Source organism: Cavia porcellus, unplaced genomic scaffold (genome assembly GCF_034190915.1).
Source record: "Cavia porcellus strain 051 isolate PalLab524CR breed Dunkin Hartley unplaced genomic scaffold, mCavPor4.1 scaffold_9, whole genome shotgun sequence".
Lineage (NCBI taxonomy): Eukaryota > Metazoa > Chordata > Mammalia > Rodentia > Caviidae > Cavia > Cavia porcellus.
The window spans coordinates 10988544-11016067 of NW_026947492.1; the positions used below are offsets into that span (position 1 = coordinate 10988544).

General features: G+C 55.6%; 2 protein-coding genes across 6 annotated transcripts in view; one reads left to right on the forward strand and one right to left on the reverse strand.

Annotated features, from left to right (window-relative positions):
• Window positions 1-810: 810 nt before the first annotated feature.
• On the forward strand, window positions 811-16312 carry Cxcr5 (C-X-C motif chemokine receptor 5). 3 transcript variants are annotated; one of them, XM_063255898.1, is made up of 3 exons: window positions 811-1143; window positions 2138-2284; window positions 11804-16312. In XM_063255898.1, exons 2-3 carry the CDS (start codon window positions 2228-2230, stop codon window positions 12869-12871), a joined length of 1125 nt encoding a protein of 374 aa, XP_063111968.1. In that variant the 5' UTR covers window positions 811-1143; window positions 2138-2227; the 3' UTR covers window positions 12872-16312. The 3 variants fall into 3 exon arrangements, with proteins under 3 accessions (XP_063111968.1, XP_063111969.1, XP_023421975.1); XM_063255899.1 differs by having other exon boundaries at window positions 2162-2284; XM_023566207.2 differs by lacking the exon at window positions 811-1143 and adding an exon at window positions 1492-1659 and having other exon boundaries at window positions 2162-2284.
• Bcl9l (BCL9 like) overlaps window positions 14320-27524 on the reverse strand; it is a 28971-nt gene continuing 15766 nt past the window's right edge. For all 3 annotated transcript variants that reach the window (XM_023566206.2, XM_003472788.5, XM_005004950.3), the window contains 7 exons: window positions 26078-26463; window positions 25347-25466; window positions 21195-21405; window positions 20964-21048; window positions 18592-20878; window positions 17971-18252; window positions 14320-17606 (listed from right to left, as the gene is read on the reverse strand). In XM_023566206.2, the coding sequence (XP_023421974.2) occupies window positions 16513-17606; window positions 17971-18252; window positions 18592-20878; window positions 20964-21048; window positions 21195-21405; window positions 25347-25466; window positions 26078-26378 (4380 nt within the window). In that variant the 5' untranslated portion in view covers window positions 26379-26463 and the 3' untranslated portion in view covers window positions 14320-16512. The remainder of the gene's footprint in view (window positions 17607-17970; window positions 18253-18591; window positions 20879-20963; window positions 21049-21194; window positions 21406-25346; window positions 25467-26077; window positions 26464-27524) is intronic.

The following is a 27524-nucleotide window of genomic DNA, read 5'->3' on the forward strand; positions in this document are numbered from 1 at the left end:
AAAGAAGGGATCCAGACATTCAGCCAGAGTCACAAAAGTAAGATTTATCGAAAACAAAAGAAACAAAAATATGCTCCCCAGGATGGAAGCAGGCCAGTGAGAAGTGCTCAAGACTCCGCCGGGGGCAGGGATTGGATCTCTCAAAGCAAGAGTCCCCAACCCCAGGCCACAGAGACCTTGGTCCTCGACCTGTTTAGCAATCGGGCTGCCTAGCAGGAGGTGAGCGGCAGGTGAGCCGCATTGCTTCATGGGTATTGATAGCCGCACCCCATCTGTTCTGAGCCAGCATCTTATCTGATCGGCAGCAGCATCCCGAGTATCCTAGGGGTGCAAACTACTGCAAACAGCGGGAGTTTAGCTCAGTGGTACAGGTGCCTGCCTTTGATCCCTGGTACCAATAAATAAATACATACACACATACAAACACACTACAGATTCAGTGTGCAAGGGATGGAGGTTGCATACTCCTTTGAATCATCTAAAAAAAACACCTTTCTCCTCCCCATCTCCTCCTCTCCCATGTCTTTGGCATCATTTTCTTCCATGAAACCAGTCCCTGGTACCAGAAAGTTTGGGGATCATTGTCTTAAGGTCCCGGGTTCATAGGACGTTCTATAGCTGGGGGTGGCCAGGAGTCATGGGTTGATGGGGTACCCGACTCAGCACACCCACGAGGAGGGGGAGTTTTTGACGTACAGGATTTTTAGAGGAAGTGTCATGGCGTCCAAAGGGGCCGTGGTCAAAACTGCAATGCAAATGAGGTCAGCTGCAGGCCAGGGTTCGGTGCGTGCCCGGGGTTCTGGGGGCACAGGATGACTTCTATCTGTCGATTTCGTGGTGTTTTGCTATAGTCATGGTCGCTGTCTTGTTTTTCAATACTTCCCCAGCAGCTTTCTGTTGGCTCACCATTTCTTCCTCTGCTACCTCCTCCTCTGATGGGAGAGAAAGATAAGACTTGGAGGGGAACTGGATCAACAGCAACAGGCTTCACAAAAGAAGCCCTCAGACAGGACAGAAGTAAGGGACCAGGGAGGCGTTCTGTGAGCCTGGGAGAGCGGCGGCCTGATACAGCGAAAGAACAAGATGTGAAATCAGACCCACGTGCAAGGATCAGCTCTCCTTGGCTTAGCTGCATGACCCTGGGTAAGTTGTCTCTTTCTCTACGCTACAATGAAAAAGCAAGGTTTGGAGCCAGATGTGAGGACTTACGTTTGCAATCCCAGCACTCTGGGCAGCTCAGGCAGGAGGATTCTAAATTCCCAGCCTTGATACCTTAGCAATGTACCAAGACTGTCTCAAAACAGAAAGCAAAAAAGGGTTAAGGGTGTACCCCCTGCCAAGGCCTTAGGTTCAGTCCCACCTCGATCCCAGGCACAAAAACAAAACAAAACACATTCAGAAATGATATCCAGCCTCCTCTCTAGCTGGGTAATCCATGATCATAATTTACATGTCAACAAAGTTCATTTGTAGGCGGAGCATTGTTGTTTTTGAGTCAGAAAGTGACTCTATGTTTATATCACGCTTTCCTTCAGCAATTTCATTTTTGTCTTCCAGTGCTATTTTAGGTTGTTCCCTTCAGTAAGTTCTAACCTCTCTCTTCCACACTTGAGCTGAAAAGGGAAGAGCTTTGACTCCTGCCTGAGCAAAAGGATGGCTGTAAGTAGGTTGAGCAATTGTCCCGGTTTGCCCAAGCTCGTGGGGCTTCCCAGGACAAGGGACTTTCAGTCCTGGGCAAACTGGGATGGTTTGATAACCCTAGCGGTGAGGAAGGTGAAGGTCTAGAGGCGGCTTGGAAGAGACATGGCTGGAAATGTGCTTATCTCGTCCCCTTTCTCCAGGGAGTTTCCCTTGTCAGGAGTGGTTTTTGTCCCAAGACATGGTCCCCTGAGGAGGCCTAAGTGAAGGGCTGCCTTCACACAAGGCTGGAGCCCCATTTGAGACTACAGTTGCCAGGAAAGGCACAGAAATGCTTGACTAGCTCTGATGCTATGGGGGATTTTCCCTTTTTCTTCAAAAAAAAAAAAAACAGAAAAGACCCAGTGGAAAAAAAAAAAAATGATGACTTGCGAGGTAGGCAGCAGGCTGTCCTCAGTGGCAGGAGACAGTTGCGCATCTCATTTGTTTAAATCGGCAGCTGACGCCTGCCGCCTCTCTATAGGTGCCAGTCGCACCACAGAAGCTCTCGGCACCACAGTGACCAGTCTGGGGACTCACAGCTGCAGTGATGAGCTACCCCCTCACCCTGGACATGGAACTCATGAACTACAACCTGGAGGATCTGGTGAGTAGGACCGTTGGCCCCCGTTGCCCTGGCCCTGCTTGGAATCTTTAATGCTCTACACCAGGGCCAAAGGGAGAGGGGACAGCCTGGGATCCAGACTTTTTCAGTAGGGAGCGGGTGACTTCTACCTCTTAGGGCTAAAGGGGACTAGACAGATCACTGTAGAGACTGCGCTGTCAGGAGGCTGCCACCGCTAACCAGGGGAGCACACGTAGCTGTTCATCTCTTGCTGTGTGAGCGTAGGGCTCTATTTGGATGGAGAGGTGGAAAGACTTCAACTTTGCCCTCAAATACCCGATGGTCCAACTGAGAAAAAGCTCAAGCAGGAGGAAGTGTGAGACCAGATCATAGTCAAGGAGAGGGTCCCAGTGCACCCAAGCTGGGGATCGGGGGTGCCCAGCTGTTGAGAGTGTCGTGTGTTGATACTGGAAATGTCTTAGCGCAAGTGGCAGCTCCGCAAAGAACTGAGTCTCTAGTGATAAGGAAGGGGGTTTCTTGGACTGACCAAAAACAGGCCTCAGCGCCACTCTCTGCCACCCAGCAAGGCTTTTGTGAAGCGTAGTGCTTCGGTTGACTTGGTTGTCACTGGACTCCCTAAGGGTACGTGTGGGGAGTGGCCGAACCAAGGAACCCCAGGTCTCCCTTGTGCAGGCAGCAGAGGGCTGCTAGGGAGCTTTTATTGAAAACTTTGTCATGGTCCTCTGTTCTCATCGGCGAAAGGACTTCTGTCTGAGCTGCATTCTGAGCTGTCTCGTGGAGGATCCACACCCTGGCTCCTAACAGCTCTCCCGAGGCTAAACTCACCCCGAGATGTCGTCCACCCCCCTGCAGCTCCCAGAGACAGGGTCTGCTTTATAACTCCAAAACCATCTTCCCACTTGCTTAGAGTAGCCTGGCCCCGACCCAGGCCCCAGCTGTGGAAGGGTCAGGGGAACACAGGCAGAAGCTGAGAAAGGGCTCATTTCACCGAATCTGGCCTCTTAGACTCAACCTCAGTTAAAATCAGACTGATGATCTTAGCAGTTGTTCATCAGAACCTGAGGCATGGTTTGTGGGTCCAGCCCAAAATGAAAATACAGAGTCCCTCGTTCACAAGAGTATTAAGAATTCCAAGATGGCCCTGGAAGAGCATCAAACCCAGTGTGAAGTCCTTGGAAATGCAGCCCTGGTGTGACTGTCCAAACAGCACATCCACCAAATCAGCCCTGGGTCTGATCACAGATTCTGCCCCGTACCCCAGATCAGATTAAAACCTCTCTGCCTTAAAAAGCAACACCTTCCCTCCCTGATCCCTTGTCCCTACCTCTGGCCACACCTGGCTAGGTTACTGGGCATCATCTGCCCCCAGCTTCAAACTGACCACGAGCCCTGACCCACTTGGATGTCTTAGTAACCACTGGGAGACCTGGCCATTCCTAGCTTCTGAGAAACCTCAAGAGTTTCCATTCAGTGCACACCTCGCCTAGCGGTGTGACCTACTAGAGACAGGTGGTGGCAGGGGTAGGGGGTAGCAGGACATGTTCTGTGTCATGAAGAAAACCTACATCCCAGAGAGACCTGCTAACTTGCTTCATGTCAAACCTCAAACCAGGGCCCCTGCTGGGCACCGAAATGTACCCAAGCTCCTCAGTCAGCCTCTCGCCAGGTGGCCAGAAGTGCTGGGACCTTCCTTTAACGGGCCATCAGTGTTATACCTACCTTCCATGCATCCTCTTCCCAGGCTATTCCCTTCCACCCTGCCCACTCCCCTTGGGGCCAGGAGCAGCTGGTAGACTGCCCTAGTGTCAACCCTGGGATGGCAGAAGAGTCCTCCCTGCAGTGGCTTCCTAATAAGTTTGTGTGTTCTTAGGGCATTTTGTTTCATTCTGTTTGGTGCCAGGGATGGAACCCAGGGCCTCGTGTGTGCTGGGCATTTTTTTTTTTTTTTACGTGCTGGGCAATTGCTCTGCCACTGAAATACATCTCCAGCCCCAAAAAGTGTTTCTTTGGCAGGAGGAATTTGAAACAGGGCTTCATTATGTGGTTCAGGCTGGCCTTGAACTTGAGGCTTGCCTCCTGCCTCAGCCTCCTGAGTGCTGGGATTACAGGCGTGCGCCCCCACACCTGGCTCTCCAGTAAGTATTTCTTGACTGGTGGTGCAGTTGAAATCAGCTCACCACTTATCTCTAGAGTCTGTCCAGTTTTTTCCATTCCTTTGGTTCCCTACGCTCCTCCCTGCCTTTATCTAAACCAAGCACTGGTCCCTTTCCCAGATCACCAGATTCTGTACTCCAGCGCTGGGTTTCACGGCTACAAGCCAAGTGTGGGCCATTCTGTGTTCCCTTCCTCCTCTTGAACTCTAAGATGAACTCTGGTGCCTTAAAATACATGCTTTCCTAACATGGGCTGCTAACTCTCGTGAGTAGAGAACTCAAGCAGAAAAATCCCAGATGGGTAAGAACCAGGAAAAAGGAGCCAGGTCCCCAAGTGGGCGCCAGGGAGCCACCCCGCAGGGAAACCAGGTCTGCATAGACCTAGAGAAAACTTGGCCTATGGGAACCATGCTTGGAGAGAGATTCTCTTCCAGACAGAACCGGGGACTAGAATGGGCCCCTACCCTACCCTGGCTTGTCACGCACTGCACCTGCAGTCCCGCTCCGCACACCAGCCTGGAGGAGAAGCTGCTAAAGAGCAGGAGCAAGCGGCACCAAGCTGGGGTAAACCCCAGGCCCAGCTTCCCTGATCCCTTCCCGTTGATGAAGACCTCGGGTGAACAGAGTATCACAGGCTACACAGCCCGGCTCCACGCACACGTTTCATTTCACCAGGGAAGTGTGAAGAAGAGGAAGCAAAACCGGCTCAGGCTGCTTCTGGGGTTCACCTAGGGGAAGGGGAGGATCCCCTCACCCCAGTCAGCTCAAATGTCCCGGAGGAGCCCACCAGAGGAGGAGCCAACTGGGATTTGGCTGCAAGGATCGGGAATGAGGGAGAGAGGCCAGGGTCAGGGGAGCGGGCGTGAGGGAGCCCAGGACATTCACCACAAAGACGCCCTCGGGAGCGCTTGCCTTCCATGGGGACCCAGGCGGCTTGCTCCCCCTCCTCTGGCAGGATGGCCTTTAAAAGTGGCCTTGTGTTTGGAACAGAGAATTAGGCCAGAAGAATGAGCATTCTTCTAGGAAGGATGAGGCAAAATATTTCAGATCAATACTATCCTAGGCGACAGGCTGAGCTAGAAAACATGTCTACACGAGCTTTACCTATTTATTTATCTATTTATTGGGTACTGGGAATTGAACTCAGGACCTCACGCTTGCCAGGCAGGTGCTGTGCCACTGAGCTAAATCCCCAGCCCTGACATGTGCTTTAGACTGCGTGACTGTGTCACCAAAGTGCAAACAAATGTTGGGGTACAAGGTGGGGAATCCCTGTACGCTTAAAAGACTCAGTGTAGAAACGGGGCTCCCTCCCCAAAACCACATGCAGAGTAGTATCATGCTCTTCATGGCCAAAATCCTCAGGCAGAAACAACAGAGGCCTGGCACACTTGCTCCTTGAAGGGATAGAGAGGGAAAGGACAGGACAGATGGCGGCCAGAGTCTCAGATGATCTCTGGGAGTGCAGGGCTTGGGGGGGGGGGGGATGGACACAAGGCACATATCCACGCCTTTGCCTGTAGTCCAATAGCCTTCCTAAAGACCCCACTGAAGGAGGACAGGACATGTCCAGAGGCCCCACCGCAAGCCCCTGCCTTATGGCTGGGAATCCCTACACAGGGATAGATAAGGAGATGGAGCCTGTGTGGCCAGAGCGACACCTGACATCTGTATGTAGCTGCATCACGTGGCCAGCATGACCTGGGCCTGGGGCCTGGGGGCCTGGGGGCCTGCGGTGGGGCCTGTGTGAGTCACTTACCCCCACCTCAGGGTGGGAAACAAGGTCAGGCCTCTGAATGCACTGCTTCCAGGGCAGCAAAGATTCTCAGCTGCTGCGCTAGACAAAGATCATAGACAGCCGGCTCGGCCCTGGAGGACAGGACAGACGGCGAATCAGGGTACTGGACAAGGAGCAAGAGGCATTTGCGGGCGAGCTCACCTCAGCCTTCCTGCTCCCTGGCCCACAGCTCCCATCCGTGAAGTCAGTCCCGTGGACTCCACTTCTCCTACAACCCTAGTACAGGAAAACTTCCTTCCAAATCTGGTTTCTCAAACCCCTCAGCCCAGCGGCCACCTTTGTCCAGTCACCCAAGGCGGGTTGGTGGGAGCGCCCTCTGCAGGCTTCTGCACAGAGAAAGGCACCCGGAGCCCTCCAGCGGCCACCTCACTCTGGTGACTCATCTCCTGCTTTCAGTCAACAAACTCTCAAGTCTTATTTCTCATGACTGCATCACCAGGTCTTTCCCATCTCGTCCCTGACCAGTTAGACTCCAGTCCAGGTCTCTATTTTTCCCTATGTGAATCTGTCTGGTTAGTTTGAGCCCCTAGTTCTAGCTGATAGAGAACTCTGTGTTGTCTTCACACTGAGCTACAGCCCCAGCCTTTTTTATATTTAATTTTGAGAGAGTCCCATGAAGTCACTGAGTTGTCCAGGCTGGGCTCAAACTTGTGATCCTCTTGTTTCAGCCTTCATCACCACACCAGGGTCAGCCCTGTTTGGTCTGAAAGTGTCTCCCAGGCACATCCCCCAGCCAAGGCAGGGCTGAGTGCTAAGAAGGAGGGACCCAGAGCGGATCCCTGAGGAATGCCCCAGACGCCCCCACACACACTTGCTGCCGCTCCATAGATGCCCCTGGAGCCTCCTCACTGGAGGAGTCCCATGGGGCGTGGTGACCTCAGTGGTCTAGGGAGGGGCTCCAGGCCTAAGTGGAGGGAAGGAAAAGAACCTTTGTAGAATACACTGTGGGCTGAGAACCTGGCTTCTCTGTCCCTCCTTTCCCTCCCCCTGCAAGGCCCAGGATGCTGAGCTCTGCCCTACCCCCTGCCCCAGGGCTGGAAGCTCTCTGCTCCTGCTTGGCTCCAGTTACATGTTTTCTGGCCTCTGGGACATGAATCCCTGGCCTATGCATTGGTGGTGGTCTGCTGGGTACCTGCTGATAGCACGTACTGGTGTGGCTCTTCTGGTGTATGCAGGTCCGTGTCTACAGGTGTCATTAGAGTTGTACACAGGAGGTCTTTGGGTTTACGTTTTGTGTGTGTGTGTGTGTGTGTGTGTGTGTGTGTGTGTGTGTGTCTGTGTGTGAACTGAACCCAGAGATGCCCTACCGCTGAGCTACATGCTCAGACCTTTTGTATTTTGGGTTTTTTGGGACAGGATCTTGCTAAATTGACGGAGCTGGGCTAGAACTTGTGGCCCTCCTGCCTCAGCCTCTTGTGTAGCTGGGATTACAGGCCTGTACCACCACATCCAGCTCAATTGCTTTTTGTGGCAAGGAGGAACGGCCCTCTCATTCCAGTGCCTGCAGCATGCTCCCTCTGGTGTGAGCCTCCGACCCTTCAGTGCCCCATGACCTGACTCCCCTCCGGCCCTCCAGGCCAGGACCAGTCTCATTGTATTACCTTTCACCCCATGGTTTGCAGGTGGAGAGAGCCAGAAACCCTAACCGTGGGAAGTGGCTTTGACATATGCCACTCCTGAACTAAGGTGTCTGTTTGACACCTCTTTTAATGTATATTGCAACTCCCAGCAACAGGCTTCCTCCCGTCCGCCCCTCTCTGAGCGCTGTGCTAACCCAATGCCTCTTGCCAGGAGGAAGAAACAACCCCCTCCCCTAAACCTGAGTTATAAGGGGAGAAAAGAAGCAGGATATACCAAGGACAGGCACAAATTCCCCGTGATGAATGTAATCATTATGTATAGCTAAAAAGTACCACTAACATTTTTTAAAATACAAAATAAAAAACCACCCTGCGTGTTGGGAGATGGGGTCCCCAGAGAGGTCCCACTATGATGGCTTTAAGTAGACAAGAAGCCAATCAGCATACATGCTTTGATTTTGGGTTTTTTGTTTTTCAGAATTTGATTTTATTGTTTGGTTTGGTTTTGGTTTTTTTTTGTCCTTTGGTGTTTTGGTTTTGGTTTGGTTTTTCAAGACAGGGTCTTGCTATGTGGATCAGATTAGCCCCAGACTCATGGCAGTCCTCCTCCCTCAGCCTCCTGGGTGCTGGGTTATAAGTGTTCAACATCATGCTCAGTCTGAGTGCTTCGGAGGATGACAACTTGAGCGGTCTTGTGGGAAGGCCTTTGGGCCACCGAAGGCTTCCCGTGGGCCGTGGAGCAGGAGGCTCCAGCCTCTGCCGGGCCCTGCACCCCTCCTCTTCTGTCTGAAGCCTGTGCTCTGCAGGGGGACTGCGTGCCTCAGTGGCTCCTTTATGTCCTGCTGAATGGCAGTAGAATCACATGGCGGGGCTGGATGGCTCTTAGAAGTAGCTCCCTTTTCAGAGCGTGATCACAAGATGAGCAACAGCGGTAGGAACTGCAGATACAAATGGGGTCTGTGTCCTGCTGAGCCCAGAAAAGCTGTGATTCTAAGTGGGAAGACGGTGGATTTGAGTTGGTCCTTGAAGGAAGGGCAGGACTGAAGAGGCACACTTGAGAAAAGTCTGGTGAGCCAAGGGAAGAGCTTGATCGAAGGCTGGGTGACAGGGATGTGTCCCGAGAAGCTGGCAGGATGGTACTCCTGGTCTACCTGGAGGACAGGGTGCCTCAAGCAATCACCTAAAAGACAACGCTGGACGTGGGGGCTCACACCTATAATCCCAGCACTCTGGGAGGCTGAGGCAGGGGAAATCACAAGTTGGAGTCCAGCCTGTACAACTTAGTGACTCAGCAAAACCTGGCCTCAAAAAATTAACAAGGAGCCGGGGATATAGCTCCGTGCAAAGGTCCTGTGTTCAGTCCCCAATACTGCAAAAGATAAAAAGAGAGCCGGGCGGGGTAGCTCATGCCTGTAATCCCAGCACTCGGGAGGCTGAGGCAGGAGGATCATTGTGAGTTTGAAACCAGCCTGGGCTACAAAGTGAGCTCAAGGCCAGCCTGAACTGCATAGAGAGGCCCTGTCTCAAAAATAAATAAATAAGAAAAATAATAAAAAAGAAAAAAGAAGGCATGATCTGATAGATCAAAGGAATATGCATTTTGGAGAAATTGAAATCTCCACTTAAGAGTTTACACTGTACCCTCCAGGTCCGTGGTTTTCACATGAAAACAGACCGTTTTATTAAACACAAGCCTGTGTATTTTTGACTACACAAAGTGAAGAGCTCTTGTTTTATTTTTTGTTTTGTTTTGTTTTTTTGGTACCGGAGGTTGAACTCACAACCTCACACTTGCCTGGCAAGCACTTGAGCCGCAGAGCTAAATCCCCGGCCAAGAGCTATTGTTTACAAGTGAGATGGGGAGCCTGTACCCTGGTCCTGGGGCCGCTGTGATGCAGACACGACTGTGGGCCCTCCTGAAGGCTGTAGAATTATGCTGCAAGGATGCCCCACAACTGGTTCTGAAATTCAGCGCTGTGCGTTAAACATCTCCCCTAAGAGGATGCGCAAAGACAGGCCCGTGAGCGAGAGAGAGAGAGAGAGAGAGAGAGAGAGAGAGAGAGAGAGAGAGAGGATGAGGATTTCAGGAAGAAGCTGGCGTGGTGGTGCACGCTTTTAATCCTGGTGCTTGGGAGGCTGTGAATTTGTGGCCACCCTGAGTTACAGAGTGAGCTCAAACTCAGCCTGAATGACACAGTGAGACTTTGTCTGAAAGCAAACAAAAAAGGATTAAAATAAAAGAAAATCGCCGTCTGCCAGTACTAGGAAGTAGTAAAGGACATTGTGCCGGACACTTACGTGATTCTGTGTTTTGGTTTTTTGCTTTTGTTTTTGAGATAGGTTCTCACTATGTTACCCAAGTTGGTCTCAAATTTGTGGGCTCACACAACTGGACCTCCTCCCTCAGCCTGCCAAGTAGCTGAACTCTAGGTGCTTGTCATCTGGGATTTGTGGCGAGAACTCTGGCCACCACACGCACAATTTTCCATGCAGGAAGTGGGCAGGAGTGGAACAGGTGCGAGGAAAGGGACCAATGGAGAGAGAGTCCTAAGCATTAAGGTGACAGCGGCCTGAAACAGACCATGGTGAGGGGACAATGCGGCAGAGTCGGTAAATGGCTTTGCCACTCACCAGTGCAACCTCCAAACCCTTCTGACCTCAGTCACCTGCTCTGGGGGCCGAAGGGAAGACCCCAGTGGGGAGTGGGTTTGCCCACTATTGAGAGTCAATGTGGGACCCGCACCTGGGGCCTCTGGTTGCAAAAAAGCCCTGTAGTAGCCAGTGAACCACCCACCTCCAGGTTCCCGAAAGGAGGGTTAGAGTACCCCACCCCATTCCCTGCCTCCTCGGGCTAGTCATTTACAGAGTTGCCTTTTGAACCACAGAGGTTGGGCACCCTCAGTTTTGCATTGCACGGGAAGGGGGCTGGCCAGGGGAGGGTGGGAAGAACAGAGCTGGGAGGAGAGGAGCAGGTGCAGGGCAGCTGTGAGTGAAAGGTATGAAAACAGGCACCATGTCTTCCTCTGTGGTTAGCGGTAAACAACCTGAGCTCTGGGGCGATGGTGGGAGGTGATGGAGAGGAGGGCAGGGGGGAGGAGGGAACTTCCGGGAGGCACCACAGGCCCGCCCCCTTTGCTCAGAGCTGCCTTCCTCCCTCCCCTCTGCCTGGTCTCCTTCACTTCCTCTGCCTCTCTTTTCTGTTTCTGGGCTTTCTGCTTCCTGTCCGCCTTGGCCTGGGGAAATCTGCAAAGGACGGGAAGTAGTCCTGGGAGCTGTGCCTGCAAAGCCTCCCCAAAGCCTTTAGAAGAATCCCAGGCACCCTGCTCTGTGGAGCAAGTGTTAGCTCTAGAGAGAGGCAAAAGTGATCTTTAACAAGACGCCTCGCTGTCCATCCCTTGAGCTGGTTGCATGGATCACAGCAGGTGGGAGAGATCATGACCACAGTGTCAGCATTAATGATGTCAGTGAGCACTAGGGGGACAAATTAAGAGGGAGCCTGCAGGCTATATCAGCACCCCCTGCCCCTTTCCTGCAGCCCAGTCCTAGGTTTGATGGATTGGTGCTCTGTTCAGAATTAGAGCAGATGGCCCTCGTCCCCACCAGATCCAGTCCCCAAGCCTGCAGTCGTCTGTGCCTGCAGACGGCGTAAGACACAGGCACACAGCCTGTCGGTTTGCAAGCATGCCCACGCCGCACACCTCCCTCCCGCCATCCTCATCACTGTGCTGTGAAGAATTAGTGCCTTTCACAAAGGCAAAGCTGAGGTTGCAGGCTGGGATGCAGAACACTTTTCTAGCCCACAAGAGGCCCTGGTTTGAGTCTCAGCATCCCACAAAAGAGAAGAGAAAGAAAATTAGAAAAGACAAAATGATTTATTCCAGGGAACACCACGGAAATTTCAAATACAGAGAGTGGAACACACTGGAGTGCTGTTAGCCTGGGGGATAGAAAAATCTAGATGGGAGGCGGGGTTCCTCAGTTCTCATACTCCTGTCTCCTGTCCGTGCAGTACAAGGAACTGGCCAGCTACAATGACAGCACAGAGAGCCCTTTCCTCGAGAGCCACTTCTGTTCCACAGCCGAAGGGCCCCTCCTGACCTCCTTCAAGGCCGTGTTCATGCCAGTGGCCTACAGCTTCATCTTCCTCCTGGGCATGATGGGCAACATCCTGGTGCTGGTGATCCTGGAGCGGCACCGGCAGACACGCAGCTCCACCGAGACCTTTCTGTTCCACTTGGCGGTGGCTGACCTCCTCCTGGTCTTCATCCTGCCCTTTGCTGTGGCTGAGGGCTCGGTGGGCTGGGTCCTGGGGACCTTCCTGTGCAAGACTGTGATTGCCCTGCACAAGATCAACTTCTACTGCAGCAGTCTGCTGCTGGCCTGCATCGCCGTGGACCGCTACCTGGCCATCGTCCATGCTGTCCACGCCTACCGCCACCGCCGCCTCCTCTCCATCCACATCACCTGCGCGGCCATCTGGCTGGCGGGCTTCCTCTTTGCATTGCCAGAGATCCTCTTCGCCAAGGTCAGCCAACCCCATCACAACGACTCTCTGCCACGCTGCACCTTCTCCCAAGAGAATCAAGCCGAAACCAATGCCTGGTTCACCTCCCGCTTCCTGTACCATGTTGGGGGCTTCCTGCTGCCGATGCTGGTGATGGGCTGGTGCTACGTAGGGGTGATTCACAGACTTTGCCAGGCCCAGCGGCGCCCTCAACGGCAGAAGGCAGTCAGGGTGGCCATCCTGGTGACCAGCATCTTCTTTCTCTGCTGGTCACCCTACCATATTGTCATCTTCCTGGACACCCTGGCAAGGCTGAAGGCCGTGGACAATAGCTGCGAGCTGAACGGCTACCTCCCCGTGGCTATCACCATGTGTGAGTTCCTGGGCCTGGCTCACTGCTGCCTCAATCCCATGCTCTACACCTTCGCTGGCGTGAAGTTTCGCAGTGACCTCTCTCGGCTTCTGACCAAGCTGGGCTGTGCTGGCCCTGCCACCCTGTGCCAGCTCCTCCCAAGCTGGCGCAGGAACAGTCTCTCCGAATCAGAGAATGCCACCTCTCTCACCACCTTCTAGACCCCGATGCCCCCCTTTATTTCTGCTTCCCTTGGGGCATTCGGGAATGCAGACCATGGAGGTCAGTGTCCCGTGGGGCAGTGAGATGAACCAGCTCCCCTTAAGGATGTCTCTGCAGCTCTTCTGATGGCCTTGGGGCTGGGCTGAAGCCCAACGAGGGAAAGGAGCCAAAAGGCAAAGCAAAGGCTGTCTGTACCCCATCTGCATCTCCCTGAGCCGAGAGGACCCCACCCACCTTCAGCCAGCCTCACCAGCCAAAGCACAAGAACCAACTTTTACTTCTACCTTGGCTAAGGAGGAAAGCCAGTCCCCCACCAGAACGCACGGCATCACCTTTGGGCTGTTCACTGCCACAGCTGCCCACCTTGCCTCCGATGCCATTTGCTGAACCAAGCCAGGAGAAGCTGGGCGCCACAGGATGAGCCAAGATGAAGGCCAAGGAACAGCCAGCTGGCAGCCGTGTGGTCTTAATGCATCTCGGGCCCTTAAACTCAGACATTCTGCCAGGACCCCAGCCCTTCAGCCATCTTAACCGAGTAGGAAGGTTGGATTGATTCACTTTAAGTAGCTGCCTTGGCTGTGACCAAGCACTAGGTCAGCCCAGTGTCACTACTGACCTAGTAACATGGGCTGCAGAGTGAGAACAGACTCTAAGTACCCACAGAGGGCTGCCAGTGCCCTGGTCGGGAAGAACTAGGAGAGGACTCCAGTGGAGGAGTGGAACATCTCCTTCCCCGGCCCCCAGAGGGAACACTCATCAAACTCTGCCCAGGGCCTAGGTGGAGGCGGTGGAGAGTTCCCAGGATGGATGTTAAGACGCGGAATCCAGGGCCCTGGTGGGTTCTGGGTACTGACAGAGGGGAGGATATACCTGGCACCTTTTCCACAGTCTACAAGGCCTATAAAAACTGAAGAGCAGAGGGGTGCAGGCCGCAGCAGAAGGCACACTTAGCTAAAAATCAGAATGGATTAAAACCCGCCAGGGAGAAAGACACAGTGAAGAGGTTCCTGTGGAAGGCCTCCCGTCCAGCCCCCCACCCCCCACGTCACCTGAGGTAGGACAGTGTGAAAACTAAACTGGGCAGGGAATTCCCCAGACCCCAGGAAGCCCGCCCGGCCCTAGAGGATACCACTCAGATGGAACCGGAGGAAGCTGCTCCATGCTTAGGGAGGCCTGTCAGTCACTTCCGGGCCCTCCTTCCCCATCTCAGCCTAGACCGGGGTGTGGGTCAGAGCCCCTGTACCTGCTGAGGGCCCATCTGGGCTCCCTACTCCTCAAGCCCATCAACCAAACTCCTTGGGGAGATCAGGGCTGTGACCCCAGAGGAGACCATGCCCTTACTGTGAAATGACGGGGAAGCCCTGTGATCCCCTTTTTTCCTCTCTGGCACTTTAATAAGCAAGCTGGGTAGTGGAGAAACCAGACACAGAAGCAAGAAAGCCACAGGTTGGATTTTGAATTTTCTTTTTAATAAAAAGGCACCTATAAAACAGGTCAATACAGTACAGGCAGCACAGAGACCCCCCGGAACAAGCCTAAAAATTGTTTCAAAATAAAAACCAAGATGTCTTCACATATTGTATTTATATATTTATATTTATATATATATATTTATATAATGGTACAAAATGGCTGGGGGTATGGCCGTGGATGGAGGAGAAAGGCTGGCCGGTAGAGCTCACCTGGGTAAACTAGTGGCGGCGATGGGAGCAGAGGGGACCAGGAGGCCGCAGGCCCTTTGTGGTCTAGGCCCGCTCCTGGGGCAGGGAACACTTAGACAGTTTGAGCAGTCTCGGGGCGGGGGCAGGGCTTGGGGGCACAGGACCCCGGGCAGAGGCGGGCAGCCTGGCAGGATGGAAGGCAAGTGCTCCCCCAACAGAGACCCTGCCACGGCCCCGAGGGCACTGGGGGAGTCAGGAGCCCACAGCCAGCCCAACAGGAGGAAGTGGCGCTTAGCCTGGCTGACTTGGACCAAGAGGTCAGCACCAGACTGGGAGAAGTGGGCACAAATTCCCTTTGTATCACAGCTGCCAAGGTGAGACCAGGCCCTGCAGACAGGAGGGCTGGGAACGGGATTCTGGTAGAAGACACCCTGTCTAGAGTGGCCCTTGGCCCTACAGGCGGGGCACAAGAGGGCTGGGGCAGCTGCCCCGCCACCTCACAGGGCAGGAAAGGAAGTGAGAAAAAAGAGGTTTCTTACTGCTAGGGCCAGTGGGGTCCAAACACCCAGTCCCTTATGGCTTCAGCTCTGGCCAGTGGCAGGTGAGGAGCCCTCCAGGGAAAGGAGGAGGGGCCTGAGGGGAAAGCAGTGGCTGCACCTGGGCGAGCACAGACAGATGGCACACAGCCCTGAGCCCTGGGCAGAGGGACCCAGCCAGCGAGGGGGCAGGCAGGGAAGAGCGGCCAGGAAGTTCCAGCCCCTTGGTGCTTCCTCGGCTCCATCCTGAGGGTTGCGGGCTGGAGGAGGTGGACTAACCCAGCCGAACCCTGCTCCTTCCTTCTTTGGTAAGAAGTAGGTGGCCGCCTCTGGAAGAGCCGGAGCCCCTGGCCATTTCCTGGTCCAGGGCTAGGGCAGCCGGGCTCCTGCACCATCAGGCCCTCCCTGGCTCCGCTCAGACTCTGCCTCTTCCTCTTTTCCTTCATCCCACACTGGAGACAAAGGGCTTCAAGTTCTGGCTAAGACATAGCAGCAGGGGCACCCAGACCTCTCCAGCGGGAAGCCACCACCCAGTGTGACTGGTGTGATGAACACGTGTACACGTTCCTCAGGAGTCACTCAGCAGCAGGCAGGCCACTGCCCTGGCGGGGGGGGGGGGTGGTGTCTCAGCCTTGCTGGGCTCACAGGTGGAAGCCTTGGTGGCCTGACCTCAGCTTAGGTGTGGGGCACCTATGTCATCTTACCACTTGGAGAGGGTACAGAAATGGTGTCCTCTATGGACTCAGAGACACTGCACAGTGGGTGGGTGGGTAAGACCGAATGTCCCTGGGTCCACGGGAATGAAGGGGGCAATCATCTGGAGAGAGGGAAGGGTTTCATTTATCTTTTTTTCTATGACTTCTATCAAAACACAGAAATACAGCACACGCACAAACCGGCACGAAAGCGCAGGGCTCTATTTACAGCTCTGGCTGGCACCTGCCCACCTGGCCAGCCGCCTGCAAGGGGTGTTGGGAGAGGGTCAGCCACGTCGGCAGCAAGAGGGAATGAGACAGGAGAAAACAGAAGGGAAAACGGGTAGGAGCACAGGAAGGAGAGAACAGGAGCTCGGAGTTCAAGCGATGGGGAGACAGCGGCAGGAAGGGTCTAGGGGACACCTTCTTCTCTCCCCCCAGGACCCAGAGCATAGCTAGAGAGAGGCGGGAGCTGCAGAGAAGAGAAAGGGGGAAAGAGTCTCCATAGGAACAGGGAGGGCAGGGAAGGGGTATACTGGTGGCCAAAATGGAACAAACCCCAACCCTGAACCCCCCACCCCACTCTGCCACTTCCCCCTAAGATGCCAGCACATCTGGTTTCCACAAATGCCACTTCCCACACCAGCCCTCCCACCCCTCCAACCCACCCCTGGACCCAGGCCGTCCCAAACTCTCGTAAGGTTAGCAGGTTTGCAGCGGTGCCCTGCTCGAGCCCCCTCAGAAGCTGCTAAAAGGGCAAGTTGGCCATGCTGCCCGGCGCCGGGAGGTAGCCCATCTGGCTGTCCAGAGACACGCTGCGCTGCCGCAGCGGGTGGGACACCATCAGGTTCTGCTGGGATGGGGGGCCCATGAGAGAGCCCTGTGGGGAGAGCATGTGGGGGGGCTGGCTGTAGACCTCACCCCCCACACCCCGCTGCTTCATCAGCATGAAATTCTGCTGGGTCATGAGGCCTTGTGGTGGGGACATGACTCCCTGGTGCAGGCCGTGGGGCACCATGCCCTGTTGTGGGGGCACACCTGTCCTGCCCAGCAAGGACATCTGTCCAGGGTGGCACATGGACATGTTGAGCCCCCGCTGGACGCCCTGCTGGCCTGGCAGGTTGGGGGGCCGAGAGGGGGTCTGCTCCGCCATCATGTTCTGCAGGTTCATGAGATGCAGGTTGGGGGGCTGGGCCTTGGGGGGCTGGTTCTCGCTCTTGGGGAAGTACTGGAGGGTGCTGCTTGGCTTCTCAGAGGGGATGATCCTTGATAAGTCAAACTCGGGGATCCCGGTCGGGGTAGGTCGGATCACCTCGCTCAGCTCTGGGTCGTTCAGCACTGATGCTACCCCAGGGAGCACCCCAGGCGGGTACGCGTCACCCATGCGCCCAGCCATGCCTTTGCCCATCAGGTGCTGCTGGGGGGGCATGGGGCCTGGGGGCTGGCTGGGCATGTCCTCTGGGGGCAGGGGTATGCCTGAAGGGTAGTGCTGCTGCAGGCCAGGCCCCCCACCACCACCTCCAGCAGGGGTCATGGCACCATGGGGCTGCTGCAGCCGAGGTGGGAAGGGCATCATCTGGGAAGAGCTGGGCACAGGGCCACAGGGGGCATTCAGGGAGTCTGGGCCCCCTGGGGCCAACATCATTGAGTTCTGAGGAGGCCCTCCTGCCCCCTGTGCATTAGGGTGTAGTGGAATGTTGGAGCCCAGGGGAGTAGGGGAGGGCAACATGGTAGGGGGGGGCTCATGGGACAGGGGCTGCTGGCCTGGAAGGTTCATGCCCATGGGACTCTGGGCAGCTGCGGAGTTCAGGTGCATCTGGTTGGGCTGGTTGTTGCTGATACCTGCGAGGAGAGGACAGAGGCATCAGGTGCTGGGTGCACTCAGCCTGGGAGGTGGGAACCATCCCCCCCACTCCCACCAGGTGGTGCTAGGGCGCCAGCTCTCACCACCACCACCCTTAGCTTTGAGGGCAGGGACTTTTGAGCCAGAAGCCAAGAACCCACATTCTGGCAGTTTGCTATGGGTGTGTAAGGGACCCTGAAAAGACCATTCAAGTGCTGACTGGGTTTTGTGGACACAGGTCCTAGACCTCACACCCCATTCCCGATGCCCTGGGGAAGCATGGAAAAGCTAGGGTGACCACAGGGCTGTTGTTGGCCGTGGGTGCCCCTTCCCATTTCCGGTGCCCCCTGCCTGTCCTCACACCTGGCCCTGAGCCCTGCGGTGGCGGTGGGGGAGGCAGCAGGGGCCGGTCAGGCAGCAGCTCGTCATCTGAGGTGGCGATGGTCTTGATGGCATTGTGGTAGAGCGGGGTAGAGCTGGGCATGGCGTACTTGGACATCTGGGACATCATCAGTGACAGGGGGTTCTGGGAAGGCGTGGGGTCAGGGGAGGAGGTGAACGGTAGGCTGGGGTTCATGAGGCTGCTGGGAGGATTGGCAGGAGGTGCTGAGGAGCTGTTCCGGGGACCGCTGGCTGGGAGGGCACCTACAGAAACCAAGGAGACAGAAAGAAAACAGGGGTGACTGGGGAGGGACAGTGTGGCTGCTCATATTGGGGCATCTAGAAAGGGGCCCAACCCAGATCTCCAACCAACTCAGATTCCTCCAGGAACACCCCATTCCCCCACCCCCATGTTCACCACAGCCGCCCTGCAGTCTCAGGACCGCAGGCAGAGGGGAGATCCCAAGTTCAAGTGTGGGATGCAGGCCGACACACCCACCAGCCCGAGCTACCCCTAAGGAAATCCAGCCAGCTGACCCCACCTGTCCCACCAGACACACCCAACCCCAGTCCAGCACCCACGTGCCCACCCAGCCTACTCACCCTGCTCCATGTTGCCCATAGTAGAAGAGTTCATACTGAGAGGCGGCTGCTTATTCTGGGAGACCCCAGGGCTGGGCATGGCTGTCTTGGGAGAGGCAGCCCAGCCCGGAGAGGGCACCGCCATGGAGGGAGACTTGAGTCTGCTGGGTGAACCGGTGGGTGAGCGCACATTGAGGGAGGAACTGAGAACCTGGGGTGACTTGAGAGGTCCTGGAGGGTTGGCAGAAGGCAAGGGAACCATCTGCGATGGAGTCTGGGGCGACTTGAGGTTGGCAGAGGGTGAGGTGACCAGGGGTGAGTGCACCTGGTTAAGGGTTGGTGACTTCAGGTGCCCCATGCCCGGTGAGCCCATCTGATTAATACTGATGGTGAGGTCTGAAGGCCGTCTGCCCAGTCCCCGGTTTGGGGCTGAATGCACAGACCCAGGAGGATTAGACGCAGCTGGCAGAGGCATGTGGCTGAGCCGGGTGGTGCCCACAGAACCCATGGGTATCGAGCCCTGGTCAGGGCTGAACATGTCTTGGGCATTGCCCATGTCCTGAGGCATGGCTTGGTAGGGTCCTTGGCCCCCCGAGAATCCCTGCTGGCCCTGGTTGGGAAACTGAGAAGGCATAAGCATCTTCTGAGGGCCACTCATCATGCCGCTGCTGTTCTGGGCCCGAACGCGTGCCATCTCCTCAGGACTGAGGCCCTGCGGTCCCATCATGTCGCCAGGGCCCCGCATCTTCTGTGACATCAGCATCTGCTGCTGCGGGGTCATCTGCACATTCAGGTTCATGTTCATGTTCATGTTCACATTCATGTTCATGTTGAGGTTGCCTGGCCCCATAGGTGCATCCACCTCCCTCAGCCCAGACTGCCCCATGGGAGGGCTCAGGAGGCCCCGGCCACCACCAAACTCCATGCCCATGGGAGTCCCTGCCAGGCCTTCGCCACCAGCCATCTGCCCAGGGAACATGGTGGGATCCATCTGTCGGTGTGCCTGCATCATCCGCTCCATCTCCATGCTCTGCCCCATGCTGCTGCCCGCCATGCCCAGGGGGCGCTGCATGCCCATGGATCGCTTCTCTAGCAGCTGGTGTCGCAGCAACTCCTCCCGGACCCGTGGGGTCATGAATCGCTCTGCCTCACCCTGCCCACCTGGGTAGGGCACAGCATTCTGGGCAAAATTGCTAGGGCCCCCCATGGGGGGCAAGTCTTCTGTCCAGCCCATGCCTGGCCTCACAGGCCTCTGCATGGCATTCATGGGCACCTCCATTGGCATACTCTGCATGCCCCCAAACCCAGGTACCCGCTGCATCTGGTTGCCTGGGAAGCGGGGGCCAGGGAAAGGAGGTCCACCCCGGAGCTGCATGGCATCTTGGACATCCATGGGCCCCCGCAACTGCGCGCCCATTCCGGGTGGCCACTGATCCCCAGGCTTGCTGTGGTAGGGAGGCGGGGGCCCCCTCACCATCATGCCACCCATGCCCATCATGTCCTGCAGAGGGCGGCCCCCGTGCAGCCCAATCTGCTCCTCTTTCCGGCGCTTCTCCTCATAGTACTCCTCCTGCAGCTTGCGCCAGGCCACCTGCTCGGGCGTCAGGCTGTCCTGGCCCAGCCTTTGCATCATCATATTCATCTGCTGCCCCATGTCCCCTCCCGGGGGGTGCCCAGGCACTTCATGCTCCAGCGGGGGCCCCCCTAGGCTCTGCGTCTGTGAAATCATGGACTGCAAGGGTTCCTCGTACTTCTTCAGCCCACCGGGAGGAGCCGTGGGAGGCTGCTGAGAGGCAGATGGAGCTTGTGCTGGTGGGCCCCCCTCGCCTGCTCCTCCAGGGGGCCCCTTGAGGAAGGGTTCCGTCTCCCCACTGCGAAGTAGCAGCCGTTCAATGTCTCGAAGCGTCTGGAGGGAACGCTCCCGGTGCTCCAGCTGCTCTTTGGACAGGCCTTCAGAGCCCACCAGGTTGCGCTGCCCATTTCCTGTAGGGGTGGCCTCCCCCAGCAGCCCAGGGCCAGAGGCACTACCAGGGTCTCCTCCAGGAGGCAGAGGGTTGTTAGCAGTGGCAGCCGTTGGGGTATTAGGGTGGGTGCCCCCAGTCCCACCACCTGTGCTGGCAGCGCCCACCGAGTTGGGGGCCAGGTCCTGACTGGTGTCCTCAGGAGGCCCTTCCGGGGGTAGTGCAGGGGGGGCACTGCCAGGGGCAGGGGCCGGTGGTGGAGGCAGTGGAGGTGGCTGGGACTGCGGCGTGCCTGCGGATGGTGTGCTCAGGGGTAGCGGTTCTGGGGTGGGTGGCACTTTGGGAGCCTGCAGGAAGACAAAGGCAGAACATGAGACTGCTAAGGGGACTTCCCAACCCAGCTCAGAGCCAGATGCGGACCACCCTACTCACCTGGTCCAGCTTGGCCCGGGGCACATTCTGCTGGTGATAGGCGAGGATGGAGTCCGCCCGGCCCTGCAGCACTGCATCCGCAGCCCTGCACCGAGGACCAGGCAAGGACAGCTCAGAGAGGCGGGCAGGAAGGAGCCCCAGCCTCACCCACCCTACCCTGTCCCCTGCTCATATTCACCCCTGAGGGGCACCGGGAAGACAGAGCCACCTAGCCTCTCCCAAGGCACTTACGTGTTGGCCAGGTGGGTGGTGAAGACATACACAAACTGTGAGGGGGGCTTTCCAGAGACACCTCCGGCCCCAGCCCCGGGGCCATCAGGCCGAAGCCCCGGCGGGGGCCCATGTTGGGCGCCTGGTGCACTGCTCTCATTGAGGGGCAGTTGGGCAGTTTGGCCAGGACCCAGCTGTGGGGCCGCCATAGCTGGGTCTGCTACATTACAATCTGCAGAAAGAGAGGGAAAGGGGGTGAGCAGCCCAGATGCAAGACAATCAGTGGGCACCTCCACCCAGGGGTGCTCACTGCCTCAGAGGCAGCACCCACAGGCCCTTCAATGGTACAGTCTGGTTTTCACACTGAGCTGCCCCAGCCCAGTCTTTGCCCAGAATGGCAAGAGTGACAGCCAGTGGAGGACAGAAACAAAAGTGTGGCCCTCACTACCGTGTTACAGTGTGCCTGGCACGCTGTGGGATTTTTGCAGGTCTGAGGGTGTGAAATCAACACCCCCCCCCCCAGGAGAAAAGCACACACTCATTTATAGAGGAACAAACACCTACATTTACAGAGGAAGTCAGTGCAGAGTCAGGATTTGAACCCACAGTGGTCAAACAAAGCCTGCTGGCTCTGCTCTGACCCCTCCCACTAAGGCCTGTCCATGCGCAGTGTCCAGTGACCCCAGCAGGGAGAGGCCAGAGGCTGCACAAATTGGTGATTCATACAACGGTTAGGTTTTTCACCCTAACCCCACCACTAAGGCGCTTTGTGATGAATAAGACACATCTCTCTAGCCTCCATTTCTTCATCTGAGAAATGGAAATGCTGGCTCCCTGCCTTGCATGGGAGGCAGGTCAAAAAAATACATTTACTAAGTCACAAAGTAAAAAATCAGTCTAAAAAGAGAGGGAGGGCATGGTGGTGCACACCTACAATCCCAGGTACTCAAGACTAAGGCAGGAAGGTCTCAACTTTAATGCCGGCCCATCTCCAAATAGTACAAACAGGCCTGGGATGTAACTTTGCCATCCCTGGGCTCGGTTCCCTGGTACCACCACCATCACCATCATCATCATCATCATCATCATCATCATCATCATCATCATCATCATCATCACCATCGAATCAGAAAATCTACAAAGGAAAAAATGGTTTTCATGGGCTCTCAAACAACCAACACAGAAGACTTCTTGGAGTTTGTTTTGAGACAAGGTCTCACTATGTAGTTCAGGCTGGCCTTATAATGACAGTCCTCCTGCCTCAGTCTCCCAGAGTGTGGGAATTACAGAGGTGTGCCAACATGTCTGGCAACTTCTTGGTTTTTTGTTTTGTTTTGTTCTTCCAATACAAAGGATTGAACTGAGGGTCTTCACATTGAGCTACAATTCAGTCTCATTTTTTATTTTGAAACAGTCTTGGGCTGGGGATATAGCTCAGCAGTACAGCATCTGCCTAGCAAATGCAAGGTCCTGAGTTTGATTTCTGACACCAAAGTTGGGGGTGGGGGCATCTTGTTAAATCACAAAGTCGCCCAAGCAGGCTCGAATTTGCAATCCTCCTGCCTCATTCTCTGAGCACTGGGGTTGCAGGTGTTTCCCTAACACAGACGTCAGTGACCCATGGCCACCAAGAAGTGCATGGGGATTTCTACCTGCCAGCAACCAATCAAACAAGTCTACAGCACAGAACTCCAGTTGAGTAACCTCCAATTTAACTCTGCCGTTATCTGCTGGAGAAGGTGCCTGGTCTCCCAGGTTAGGGACTAAACCCAATCACTGCCTCCCACTTCAAGGCTGACGGCAAATCCAGGCTGTTTTATCTGTGAATGACCCTCAATCGGGACTCCAGGGATCCACTCTTCAATTCTTCTCGCTTGCTGAAACAGTTCACAGACCCAAGAAATAATGCTAATTACCCGCTTTTCCTAAAGGATCTCCGCACGGGCAGAGGCGAAGAGATGCATAGGGACAGGCATTTGGGAAGGAGTTTGGGGCTCCCATGCCCTCTCTGGTCATCCTGCCCTCTAGGAGCCTTCACATGTTCGACTACCTGGAAATTCTAGAAAGCCGGGGCTTTTTAGGGGGTAGACCTCGCTAGGTATCACTGATTGAATCATTGGCCACACGTGATCAACTCAACCTCCGCCTCTTCCCAGAGATCAGGGGTGAGACCAGACTGAAAGTCCTAACCCTCCATTCCTGCCCTGCTCTTTCCAGGAACCAGTCCCCATCCAGAAGCTCCCTAAGCGCTGCCAGCCAGCAGCCAACTCATTAGCATACAAGACACTTATCACTTTGAAGATTCCAAGGATTTGGGGAGTTGAATGCCAGGGAACAGGACAAAACCAAATATATATTTCACAAAATCCCAGTGACACACTGGGAACGCTCCCAGAATAGACCAGCCACCCTCCGCACTAAGGGAAAGTTTGTTCCACGGTCACAAACTTGATTCACTCAGTCCTGGCCTACAAAAGATCCACAGCTGGTCATCAAGGACTCCAGGTGAGAGGGCTGACCCACTCCCATGCCAACAACAAGTCGCAGTGCCTGGCAGGCAGACAGGAAATAACAGCGCCCTCAGATAATACAAGACCACTGCCAGAGCACCCCCAATGGCCCTGTCAGAGAAGCACAGCCAGGAGTAAACTCAGTATGCAACAGGCTTTTGGGGGCGAGCTACAGGGAAAAAGGACTTATGGTAGTGCAAACTTTCCCATACAATGATACAAGCTCATGTACTCCTCTACCAACCCTGGGAGATAAAGATTAGTAGTATGAGTGTACTTTTATTTTTGGCTTTTTAAGACAAGACCTCGCTAAGTGGTTCAGGCTGGCCTTGGGCTCTTTGTAGCTCAGGCTGGTCTTGAACTTGCAGCGACCCTCTTGCCTCAGCCTCCCGAGTGCTGGGATTATAGGAGTGCACCATCACGTCCAGCCCAAATAGAGATTATTCTTATAGAAGAGAAAACTGAAATCCTTTCCCTCAGTCTACATGAACAATAGAGTCCCTGGGACGCAAATCCAGGCCGACGGATCTCGGAGACTGGGCCATCAGCGTCTATGTCACCTTGCCCCATCATGAAGAGCTCTTCGGGACTGGAATGGCAGTTCAGCTGAAACAGTCACAGTTGTTGGATATGGAAGCTTAACAACGTCTTCTTTATGCATCTCTGTGCCTTTCGAGCGTCCTACCGGGGTGTATTCTAATGTTACAAAAGTGAATCTGGGGTGCCCAGGTGGGGTGCAGAGTCTTGATCCAGGAAGCAGTTCTCCCACTGAAGGGTTCTGCCTAAGCCTACGGACCACCACTCGGTCCCGTGGTGGCAAGGGACCTGGCAACGGACGGCCTTTGAAGTCCCAGCCAGCTATACGGCTTCCTCCACCGTGGCGGGCATAATACCTACCCCCAGGCCACTACAAAGATTCACCAGAGCATTCTGTTTTTTCTACCTCTCTTTATTTTTCTTTGCCTTTAATAAACTCACAAATTAACATGCTCTAGCTGTTTCTTTACACATTCAAGTTGTCTCCCTTTCCCCTAAAGCAGACGCAAGCTTTTAGGGAAAACATCAAATAAATGTGTACAGGCCTCAAGGCAAAAGTTACACCTGGCTCTCTACCATCACCCTCGGAAGGCCCAGATATACACTGATCACTAACAGAATGACAACAATGCGCTTCTATCCACCCCCAAAACCCCAGCCACCTGCTGGGAGTCGATCAGAGGTTAGGAAGAGCACTTAAGACAGCCAAGTGTCAGCTCACACCTGGCTGAGTACAGCTTTGCACCTGGGAGCCAACCTCTCAGAAAGCTCGCTGAGGCTTCACCACCCTCCCAATGCCGACCAGTAGGTGGTAGCATAGACCAGGAATTCACCGTAGAGGTATAGGTGAGGGCCAGGAAAGGGGCCACCAAAGGGAACCCCACCCCAGCTAAGTACCTGCCAGCCAGCAGGGAGCACCTAGAAGGCAGGGACTGGGCTGCCACAGCTTCAGGAAGGGACAGAGTGAGGGAGGCAAGACAGGAGAGATGGAACCTGGGCTCCTGGCACTTGCCACTTCTTGCCCAGTCTCAGTCCTCTGAAGCTAGATGAAGAGACGGAGCATCCTCAGGGCACCACCCCCCAGGGCACCACGGGCCACAGCGTCCTGGCATCATCGGGTACTCACTGTGGGCAGCCCCAATGGGCTTGTCGTCCTCCTCACTGTCGGGGCCGGAGCACCACTCATCCCCGCTGTACGGCTGCTTCCGCTCCAGCACACACCGCCGTTTACTCCGGGGTGCCACCTCTGCCCAGGCAGGATGCAGGCAAGGGTGACAGTGTGAGTGCCCAGAGGCCCTGTCCCCGAACCCTGGGTCCCTTCACCAAGACGCCTCCACCCAGATCACGGTGGGCACTTTGTCCTTGGTCCCCACCACACCACCATTTGTTTCTGATTTTTCTCTTCAACCGTGATTTTTTTCTTCAGGCTGCCTGTCTCCCCTTCCACACACCCCCCACCCCGCACCAACACCAAGCACAGCATAATCTCCAACCACAACTGGTTCTAATTAGGGCCTGGGGGAGGGGGAACCGCTGTCTCTTTAGGCCCCAGTCCCTGTTCCTAAAAGGCTCCCTCCAGCCAGATACCAGGAGCTGCGGGAGGTGTGTGGGTCTTCTCACCCCAGGGCACCTGGGGTGCTGCAGTGGGATGGCACAGGGGCAATGAGTCCAGAAACCCCATCTCTCTGTGTGGCCCTTCATGGGTGGTGGAGGGCTGAGAGAAGGGTGCCCGTGTATGGGCACATGGATGGAGAGCAACACGGGAGGTTAGGTAAGGAGGGCAGAGATGTCCCCGGGCTAGCTTGCAATTCGGACTATGGAAGGTGATATGGTCTCAGGGATAATCAAATGGGGTACCTTTGGCCTCGGAATCCAAGGATGGGGTCCCAGCCTCCCGTTGTTCTCCAGAGTCCACAGACACGCTCCGTTCTCGCTTCACCTTGCCCTTCAGGGAGCCGAAGGAGGGCACCCCTGCCTGGGGGTTCTTCAGACTTGAGTTGCTGGGTGAGATCTGGTTGGCCTTGACCCCATGGCTCCCCGCCCCCACGCCCTTCGAGCCCAGGTTGCAGGTAGGTCCTTGGTTCACATTCTGGTGCTGGGATTGGGCCCCACCGTTCCCTGTCTTGCCATGATTGGTCAATTTATTTTCTGGGTGCATTGGCTTGGCTGGGGCAGGGGGGCAGTGGCCGCGGGGGGACAGCGGCGGGCTCCCTGGAGCTTCTCTCCTCCTGGGGTGGGGTAACCTGGGAGAAGGCGGGAGAGATGTGAAAAGTTAATCCTTCAAGGGGCTAGACATGCCTGAACTTTAACCACCCCATCCTGTCTTGCCTAGTGGGGTAGGGTTGCTGAGTGACATCTCAAGACCACTTGCTATTCCCTAAACAAGCGGGATGCTCTCTGACACTTTGGGGAACAGGGATGGGGCAGCTTCCCCTGTGCCCCAACCCCAATTCGAACTGAAAGCAGGGCGTTGAGTTGGCAGAGTTCGCCCATCTCCAGCACCCAATACCCATTAAACTGCGAGGTTCCCCTAAAATCCCTTTCCTCCAGCACCTGGCCGGTACTTAAACACCCTGTCTTCCAGGGTTTGCTTCCTCCAGACTCCTCAAGGTCCCAAACCTCAATCCCCCTGGTCCCCACACCAATGGAGAAGGGCCACCGGACACTGAATCACTGCTCATGCCCCAGCCCCATTCCCCAGGGAACATGAGGAAATACATAGCCAAGAATGACACCCACTGTCCTCACAGCTCCCCAGAGCCAGAGGGGCAGGCCAGAGGAGGGTGGGCCGGCAGGCCGCAGGCAGGCAGGAGCAGGAGGGGGAGGGGAGCGGTGTGTCAGGCCGACTGGAGTGCAGCTGGAAGCCAAGGAATCCTGCAGCCTAGGCTGCGGGCCCTTTAAGCTCCAGCCCGCTTCCCCCATAGCCTCCCCCTCCCCGGAGACCTATTAATAGCCGCTGGAAAGATCACATCACGGGAGAGGATATTTATCCCCCCTCATTCCACACCAGCTCAGATTTATTTCAGCTCTGCTGTCCTGCTGCTGCCGCCTGGCCCTGTCTGCCGGCTTCTCTTGGGGAGGAGGAGGGAGGCAGGCATCCCCTCTCCACGAACACGCACACCCAGCTCCCATCCTCAGCTAGTCCGAGGCCAGTGGGTGCCATCGGACCCCACAGTTGGGTGGGTGGGGGTGTTCTGTTGTATCGGTTTAGGAGCTAAGAGCTAGAAGGGACCAGAAGCAGTAGCCTTTGCAGGCTGCCAGTTCCCTCTTGCCTGCTCGGCCCAAGCACTAGCTGTCTGCGGCT

Excerpts from the sequence above, each read along its gene's own strand:
- Cxcr5 (XM_063255898.1), top strand. The coding sequence starts at position 2,228 with ATGAGCTACCCCCTCACCCTGGACATGGAACTCATGAACTACAACCTG. Across the intron at positions 2,285-11,803 it reads ACTACAACCTGGAGGATCTG|TACAAGGAACTGGCCAGCTA; the intron begins GTGAGTAGGACC and ends CTGTCCGTGCAG.